Source organism: Stigmatopora nigra, chromosome 16, assembly GCF_051989575.1.
Source record: "Stigmatopora nigra isolate UIUO_SnigA chromosome 16, RoL_Snig_1.1, whole genome shotgun sequence".
NCBI lineage: Eukaryota > Metazoa > Chordata > Actinopteri > Syngnathiformes > Syngnathidae > Stigmatopora > Stigmatopora nigra.
Window position 1 is genome coordinate 8,052,861 of NC_135523.1, and position 9,640 is coordinate 8,062,500.

General features: G+C 40.4%; 1 protein-coding gene across 3 annotated transcripts in view; it reads left to right on the forward strand.

Annotated features, from left to right (window-relative positions):
- The window catches only part of pola1 (polymerase (DNA directed), alpha 1), a 46,005-nt gene that overhangs the window by 25,554 nt on the left and 10,811 nt on the right, over positions 1 to 9,640 (forward strand). For all 3 annotated transcript variants that reach the window (XM_077736380.1, XM_077736381.1, XM_077736383.1), the window contains one exon: positions 4,453 to 4,569. In XM_077736380.1, coding sequence (XP_077592506.1) covers positions 4,453 to 4,569 — 117 coding nt within the window. The remainder of the gene's footprint in view (positions 1 to 4,452; positions 4,570 to 9,640) is intronic.

The following is a 9,640-nucleotide window of genomic DNA, read 5'->3' on the forward strand; positions in this document are numbered from 1 at the left end:
AAAATTGATATGCGCTGAACTTGCACAAGATGAATCATTCAGAACTTGTAACTCGGATGATTCACAATGCACTCCTGTTACCGAACTCTTCCGCTTTACAGTGCAGTTGAATCAAGATGGCGGAAGCAAAGCGGTGGTGCAAAATCAAAGGCATTTAAATTGGAAATTTGATACTTTTCTGAAATGGTTGCATCAATAAAAAAAATAGTGAAAGTTTTTTGGGATTTCCGAAGTTTAGAGAGGTTGTCTGGATTCCCGGAGTTTGTCTTGCGTTTCCGGGCAAACTCCTGAAATTCCGTAGTAGTTGGTAGCTCTAAGTTTAGGTTGTAGTCTCACTTTTGCCTGAAGTCAGCTGGGGTAGACTCCAACATAAAAAGATGATCCACCCTTGTGAATTTTTTTTCCAGCTAAATGAAACTAACTTATTTTTTTACTTATTTTTTTATAAGTCTCAAATTGTCTGCTTATGTAAGTTAATTTTTCAATTGAGGTTTTATTGCCTATTAAAATAACTTCAAATTCCTAAAGACCACAATTGTTTCATAAATCTACCCTTCAGGTTGTTTGAGTCTGTCATTACTGAGCAGTCCTTGCCTCCTCCCATACGGCCACACTCCCTTGGTTTCTCTCCCAGGAATCTCTGGCAACTTCTTAGATGTTGGACCTGAGAGAATGGAATGCACTTTCTGTAAAAGTGCATGTGTGTATTTGTGTGTATATGTGTGTTACTCTCCCACAGTGCTAAACAGAAATCAATTATTGGCGTGTATGTGTGGGGAACAAGTCCCTCTTAACTCCTTTGTCACAATGTGTGAAACAGCTGCTACCACTGAATACTTACACCTCACACAGCAACACATACACACCCCTTCTTGCTCTCTTATGCTCTCTCTCTATCACATACACACACTCCTGTGATGGCTGAACTGCAGTGGACACAGCGCGCGCACACAGCGAGGGAAGAGGGATAATATTGTGTAATTAAGGATTCCTTTCAGGCTGAGGGATTGTTCAAATAGAGCTGTTTGTCTGACCAGAGAGGCAAAGCTTTGCACTCGTTTGTGGTCCAGGGCAAAGGTGTGTTGGTTGGCGCATGAGTAACTCATCTACTCTTTGCGTCGGCGTCCTCAACCCGAGGATTGTTAATCATTTTATTATTAATAAACCCCTGTGAATAGGCAAACATTGTGATTTCGTTCTCGGGTCCTGCTGTCTTTGGCAAAATGAGAGATTCATTCAACCACCCAGTTGTTCTTTTCAAATCCTCCCATCTAAGCAGCGTTGCCATGGCATTTAACAAATTATTGCAATTACCCTCATCGTGCGGGTCGCCCCTGGAAACTGGCTGAGGGGCAAGACAAGAAGTGGGGAAGGGAGAGAGGATAGGAGAAAGGGTGAATGAAGACAGGAGAAGGTGATAATCCTGTTTCGAACAAAAGGTCAAAGTGTTGAATTGAGAAGCTTTGATTAAGGGGAGGATGTACAAAGTGGAACCGTTTGAGCCCTATTCAGTGTGTGTGTGAGAGATTAAGTGTGTGTGGGGTTGCATGTGTTTGTAGAGTAGATCGATTTTCAGGCTTTGGGACTTAAAAGATGTGAATGTTGGCAACCAAGTGTGTGTGGTTTTGTCTGTGCATATGCAGGTGGAATCTACTGGTACAGAAGTCATGCTGGCTCAATGTTAACATTAACAAAAGACCTCCCAAAATTATTCCATCAGAGTAACATCAAATAACACCTTTACTGATTTTATATATTTTGAATTTTAGCTACCACAGTTTGTTTTTTGTCTACCGCCTTGAAGGTCACAATACAAATTGCATGTCTGCAAACTAGAGATAGAGATTGCAGACTAACTCAGAAGATGCATCACAATATTTTGACAATCATAATATCCCCAAAGAATGAACTATAATCAAAATGGTAAACAGCACCAGAAGTTTCTGAAGAAAAAATGTGACAGTACCTAAAATTGGGAATGTCGTGATTACACCCATTGCAAACAAGTCCAAGTCATTCACCTCATGTGTTACAATATTGCGGCATATATTTTTTTGGCCATACAGTTGAGCACTATCTGGATTTTGTTGTTGCTTTCTAGCCCTTAAAATTTAAAAATAAAATATGACATTTAAAAAAAAAATTATTTCCGCTAATTATTATTCTTTGGAAATTATATGATCGTGCCCAATTTCCGTGAATTTGGATCACGAATAGCCAACCAAAGAAATAAACCACACTGAGCTCCCGTGTATTTGAGGGTAAGCCAACAAAAAAAAACACTCCTTCTTAGATATTCCCTGACAAATATACAATAATGGCTATGGATATTTTTAATAAGATGCTACAAGTTGATGCCAGCTGCCAAACTCTGACTATAAAGGACTTTTTACATTATTGCAAGCCTCTGCCGACAAACTCATTCTTTATGCGCTGAGGGTGCAATGACCGTACAAAAGAGTGTTTTTGGGCAGCACAGCAATCCTAAATATGCAATGCTAGGAGGGTCTACAAATAGAAATATGGTCTCTCCGAGAGTCGTAACGCTTTGACATTATATAACGTCCACAATAATAGGAGAGGAGGCCTCCAGAAATATATCAGCCTTTTTTTTAGCAAATATAATTACGAGTAATGGTATAAGAATGCATTGATGAACGTGCTTCTTGGAAGTACACAAGTTTTACCAATAAATTCAAAAATGGTCTACCAAATCAGGCTGCTACTTGTGTGAAACTACCTCATAGAATTTAGATGTGCGTAGTCATGTCACGGAAAAATGGTGGAGTGAAACAGATTGTTTGAGAAACTGATCTTTGTGTCAGGGGGATCCAATTCGGCCTGGGTGGCAATACAGTAAGGATAAATGTTGTATTGTTGAACCTTGGGAAATGTTATGTCAAACTTTTGTTAAGTGTTGTGTCCAGGTGCCACTTGGAATTTTTTTTGCACAATTGTCACTTAGGCGAGAAAAAAAGAAGACATTAATCATGAAAGTGGGTGGTTCAGTGGGCACAAAATGTTTTTTTGGCAGATAGGCTTGCAAGTACCTTTTGACTTCAGTGCCTAGGCTCAGGTTTGCCTTGTTTAGTTAAACTTTCAAGGTCCAGGTCTACTATTTTGTCCAATTTTGCATGAGATCTGATCTTTCCTTTACATTTCAAAGACTTTTTTCCAATGACCTGGTTTTGTAAACGATTTTCAGGTCAACATAAGCTGTCAACTGTTTATCAATTCACTCTGTTTGATCAAATACATGAACATTTTGGCCAATAGAGACACATTAAAATCCTCAGTTTTCCGATAAACATGGTCAACAGCTGGCTGGTATTTTTATCACATGTACATTTCGATATTAAATGGATTCATCCCACTCACTTGGTTCTTCTCGTCTCTCACCAGGCGGTGGGTGTGGGATCTGTCCTCACATGTAATAATTGTTAAACCTGGTTTGACATCAGATTGGGATATGTAGTACTAAATGGTGTTTTCCCATTGGGGGGAAAAAGGACAATAAATTACAAATATATGGACATGAACACATGATCAATGCAGCGTTTTAATGCTTATTTATGTTGCCCATTATCTCCCATTTTAGTAGGTGTATTGACTTCAGGTAAAAACAGGGATGACATTCCACATCTGCACTTTCAAACGAGGGCTACCGCCACCATGTGGATGTCATAATTTGAGGCTTAAAAATGACATGCACAAGGACGCGTGTCGGGTTAAATGACGTAGACGTCATTTTGACATCTGCATGCAGTATGGCATGTATCCACTGATATAATTATGCAATTATAGGCCTTTATGCCACTCACATCAGACTGCACACCTCTACTCCCAACGCTAGCAAAATACCTTGATTAGATGGCACCCCATGTGCCTCCTTGCTCCTCATGAGCTCATTGTTTCCAATTTTTGACTGTCTCTTTGTCTGATCTGAAGAGTGAATCTAAATTTAATTCCCTAGACCATTTATTTCTGGACTTTTATCAAATTAATTAGTGTAATTGCTGCAGTAATTTAAAACTTGCTCTCTATTGGAATTGCTTCTTTTGGGGGAGGGTTGCAGGTGCTGATGGGGGTTATTTGGAGTTTGTGAATAGGAAGGAAGCCTTGGCATTGAAGAGTGTGCTTCTTATGCTCTGTGATTAGTTGGGCATTAACCCCCATTTTGTAATGACAGGGCATAAGAAGCTAGTGGGGGGTGGTGGCTACTGGGGTCCATGTAAGAATACGTGCTCATTGACAGAGTCAGGACACAGCACCTGTCTTGGGTACATAAATCTAACTCGAACGTAGCCCCCCATAGCCGTGGTCCCCACCCTATTTTGCTTTTCTTTTTATCATAGACCACCAAATACAATATTCTCTAATTTTACGAGTGTATTTTGTAAATAAGTCTCATTTATGAATGTTTTATGTTTACTGAGTGTGTTTCTATTTAAGGGCTGGTTGGTATGTGAGGACCAAGCTTGCAAGAATAGGATGAGGCGCTTGCCCATTGCGTTCTCCCGCTATGGACCCATCTGCCCTGCCTGCAGCAGAGCGACACTCAGGCCAGAGGTAAGACATGTACCTTATCACTGTTTGTGTTGCATTTGACATGAATCCACACACAAATGCACTGATTATTGAAGGATTTGTCCAGGGGATGGTGCTGTGGTGCTGAAAAGGCTTCACCTACAGAACAGTACTATTTATCTATAGATCAATGATAGAGTACACTTTGCTCTCCTAACATCTTCATCCCAAGGAATATTTTCCTGACTGGTTGATAGAAGTGATCAAGTGAGAGTTGATACAAAAGTTCCAGTACACATATATTTCCTTAACCTAAACCCTATACACGCAATTAAAGGTTTGTCAACTCCAAAAACATTTTGACCCAAAACGTCTCCACTATATATGCTACAAGTGTTTTCTGCGAGGATTTCGGGTAATTTTTGCAAAGGTACGCAATGCTTCATTACTAGCAAGGAAGTGTTAAAACAGGAATATACGTTGGAAAGTTGGAACATTTCCAAAACTCATCCAATGATAAAGTAGTGTGCAAGTGTAGTTGGTGTGTCACAGTAGTACTTCCCCTCAAACAACAAGACCTCCACACAACTTCCTTTAAACATAATATTGTAACTTCTTACTTGCTTTCTATGTAAACTAGACGTACATTTGATTTACCCAGTGTCAAAATTACTAGCCCTCACATATTACACATGATATATGTCGTGCTAGTGATCTTATGAAACTTTTATCTACCACTAGAAAAGCAAGTGCTCATAACCAGCTAACTGCTAGTCTAATCGAAAATATTTTATGAATTAAAACAATTTCTTAACACTTTGTACAATGTGCAGCATGGATTTTGTGTGCATATGCTTACCCGCCTGTACTCGGCCAGTAGTTTGTCACCTCAAGTTCTATTCGAAGAATCGACGGTCCATACTGCCATCTCCCCATATTGTCAATGTCATACATCAAGTGTAACCTCTTGTCATATTCAGTGCTAGTTTTGTTTCACCTGTCGAGGGCTAAAAGTATGTCTGGACAGGCATTGAAGCACGCTAATATGGCTTTAAGCTACAAAGTGTTTTTGGAACTGGTAGCCATTTTCTGAACACTTGTTAGCTAGACCACTGGTTTTAACAACACTTTCTATTTTAACTTGAGTGTGACAGTCCAGTCTGTCTTTTCTAAGCCCCGTTCCTTTTTAACCAACCCCCCTAACTTGTCTGTCAACTTTTATTTTTTTATTTTTTATTTCTTTTAATCCAGTACGCTCAATGCTTTGCTGTCTCTGACTGTGTGGCGACAGATTGTAACCCAGAAGCCCAATTTTTGCTGTCACTGTAGCCACTTAGGAGGCTGTTGGTGTGCCTGAGGGCTGTGGCACTTTAAACTGCAGGCTGAATACAAACTCTACCATGCTCACTCATCCAAAATTTCGGTACCTTAAGCAATGCAGCCTCTCGACATTTTACCCTCTTCCGAGCATTGTATTTAACACCACGCATAGTCATTACAAATTTGAAGGCTAAAATAATGGACAGTCAGCCTAAATACTCTTGAAGCTGTTGACAGTGGCCATATTATTCGTTTGAGAACAAGAAGTCAAGCACACTACCATTATCATAACCATTTCGGTTAAGTGATAAATGTAGTTGTGCCATCAACATCATACCGAACTTACCTGTTCATTTGTGAAAGACCAGAATGAGGATTTACATGAAATGGAACATGAACACCTTCTCAATGAAAATTAATCTAAAAGAAATAAGAAAAGAAAATATGCTAAAAACACTCGTACTGTTGTTGCTCAACCACAGCACATTTTTGTCCCATTCAAAGTCAACAGCAGTTTGACAACTCTGCAAGTCTTTTTGGTGAAGAGTTGTCGTCACTAGTTTGCCATCTGTAACGTAACAGGGTCTTTGTTTACTTCTTGCCAAATTTCATAATTGAATTGAATTAAATTCCATCAAATCAAAAGCCTTTATTGCCAAGTACTAAAAACACAAGTAATATAAAAAAAATCACGTCCAAACTAGGTAAATTCTAGAAGAATTCCGAAGTTATTGCACAAAGGATTGTGTGACGTGGTAATGCAAATTCAGGGCCCTTTATTGCTCTGGGGAAAAAAACTGTCCCTAAGTCTATTTGTCCGTGTTTTGTGAGACCTGTAGACCCTCAGATCCAAGATGGTGGCACTCACGGGTGCAGCGGTCCTTTGCTCTCCCGTTTGGTCCCTTCTTCCCTCCAGTCTTAGTTATTTGCGAATAGCATTATACAAGTACAACAAGATTTAAAGATTCACCATAAAGTGCACACAAATAAGTAGTTATGAAAGTGATGCAGAAAAAAAAGACTGAAAGTGGTTAGTAACACGTGAAGTAGCTGTGGTGTTTTAGTGCAAGTATCGTAGTGCTGCTGCTGCTGATGATGATGAGCTTTTGACCTGTGTTGATCACCCTTGTAGTCTTTTCCTGTCTCTTGCTGTGCAGCTTGAGTGCCACATTGACACAATATAGGTCAGTACGCTCTCAATAGCTGACCGGTAGAGGATCACCAGCATTTGGTGTTGAGTTGCTCCTTTCTGATTGCTCTTAAGAAATGTAGCCTCTGCTGCACCTTCATGACTAGTGCTCTGTTGTTTGATACCCAAGCGAGATCAACACAGCTGTGGACCCCCAGGAATTTGAAAGACTCCACCAGTCCCATACATTCATTGTTGATATACAGGGGGGCATTAGCAGCTTTGTACCATCGGAGGTCCTGGATGAGTTCCTTAGTTTTGGAAATGCTCAGCTCCAAGTTGGTGTAAGTGCACCACTTGCAGAGTCTAAGGACCTCATCTCTGTAGTCCGTCTCGTTCCCCTCCATGATCATCCCCACCAACGTTGTCATACTACAATTTCACAATGATTATCTCGAGTTGCGTGGGTCTCCAGGCATGCAGTTTTCATTCCAACCCAGAAAGAAGACACCTTTTGACCAATCTGATGTCATACAATTGCAATCAGTGTATTGCAGTCAGGTGTTTCTTGTTTTCTACAGAAATCTTATTGGTCAACATGTTCTGTTCCTGATCGGTTGGAACAAAAACCTGCACCCACGGATGAGAGGTGCTCACCTTGGTTCACATGTTGGGATCGGTTGTCCAGAAAGTCCTTGATCTAGGGGCAGGTAGAGGGTAGGAGCCACAGGTTGGCCAACTTGGCGATAAGGGTGTCCAGTATCACTGTGTTAAAGGCTGAGCTGTAGTTGATGAAGATCATTCTGACATAGTAGCTCCCTCTTTTCTCAATGTGGCTTAGTGCAGTATGGACAGTGGTTGTCATTGCACCTTCAGTGGATCTATTCGGCCGATGTGGAAACTGATGCGGGTCGTGAATGAGGGTAAGACAAGAGTTTGATGTGTTTCAGTACCAGTTTTTCAAAGCACTTTGTTGATGATTGGTGTGTGTGCTACTGGGCGGAAGTCATCGAGATTGTTTGTGAGAGACTTCTTGATGGTGGCCCATTTTAGGCAGCCCGGATGGTCGCTTGTTTTAGTGACAGGTAGAACATGTCAGTAAAGACTGGTGCTAGTTGGTCAGCACATGCCTTGAGTACTTTCTCTGGAAGGAGGAAATGGATGTCGTCACGTTGTACCTACATCATCAAATTCCGTAGTCTGAAGCAGGATGTGACCTGCTTTTTAAAAAAAAAAATTAAGACAGTACTATGTGGTAATATACTAGGCTTCTGACTGTCAGTAAAGTCAGTCCGACTCATATCTGAGTCAACTGACCCGGTACATTGCACTCACATTCCTTAATGTATCTGAGAAATACTGTTACATGGCCAGTTTTAAGGGCGAATCTTGAATTATGATCATACTAAAAGTCCACTTTGGGGGAAAATTTAAACTAGTGCTCCCTATGTGAGTAAATATGTACCTTGTTGCATTTGTACGATTTATTATCGCTTAATGAGGGGAATTGCAATTATTTATAAGGGGAGCAATTGGCTGAGGTTGACAGGTATGTAGTAAAAAAATAATACGCATATGAATGCACTACAGGTTTTAAGTCTAGAATATGATTTGATTGGCTATTCTGCTTAGACATTAATAGATGAACCTTTACCTGATCCTATTTTTGGTAAGAATCTTGAATTTGAGGCTAAGTGATCGCAAAAAGTTTATGTTGAATTGATTGAATTACGTATTAAAATGCTTGAAGAGGTGAATCTCAACCATGTGTTAGATGTTGAATTTCTTTTTCCAGTAATATTATTACTTTGTCAATTTTTTTTTCATAAGTTCAAGTAATCTGCTATATCACTGTGTATAATAGTGTTCATGATTGATTGAGCCACAAACACAATCAAGTTTTCTTGTTGCCGCATCTGCTGCTGGAATGTAAATACGCTCTTTTTTTCTGTTTAGCATCATAGTACATTTATCATCACAGCGGGGTGGCCTCGGCTCACTTCTTTCATTTCATCCCTCCATCTCGCCATCTCAATCTGCCTTTTACTCTTCCACCCTCTGTGGCTGGACACAGATTCAGAGTGTGATCTGATCTCCATGTAATGGGAGCGTAATAGGCACTTTGCCTTGATTGGTTGGTAATTTGGGAGAGTTATGCACAGGTGCAATTTGTAATATTTTCAGCAAATTAAATTTCTTTCTATTCCCCTCGCTCTTGCTGTTCTTTTCTACCGTTACCACCCTGGCTGTTTCCCACCCACATACGCTGCGCTTAACTCAAATAGCCTCTTTTTGTCCATGCCCTGTTTTAAATCTCTCTCCTGACTTTGCCTTTCTTTCACCTTTTATTCACCACTTTCTTGCTCCTGCTCTTTTCTTTTCACTTTCTTTCCCTTTCCCTCCCTCGTTAGCTCTCCCATGTATTCTCTACTCCTCCTCACCCTCCCCACACAACTCCCTTTTTCTCCCCCCTCGCTTTATTGATGTACGCTCAGGCACCCATTAGAGCTCCCTTTTTCCCCTCTAGTAGAAATTGCACCGTGTTAATTTTCACACAAATTACGGCAATAGCAGGTATCTCTATTTGATACATTATAGCGGGAGCAATCAGAGATAATTGAGTGCCTTTCAGAGGGAGACGGCTGCATTCACCGCTGCCTCAAA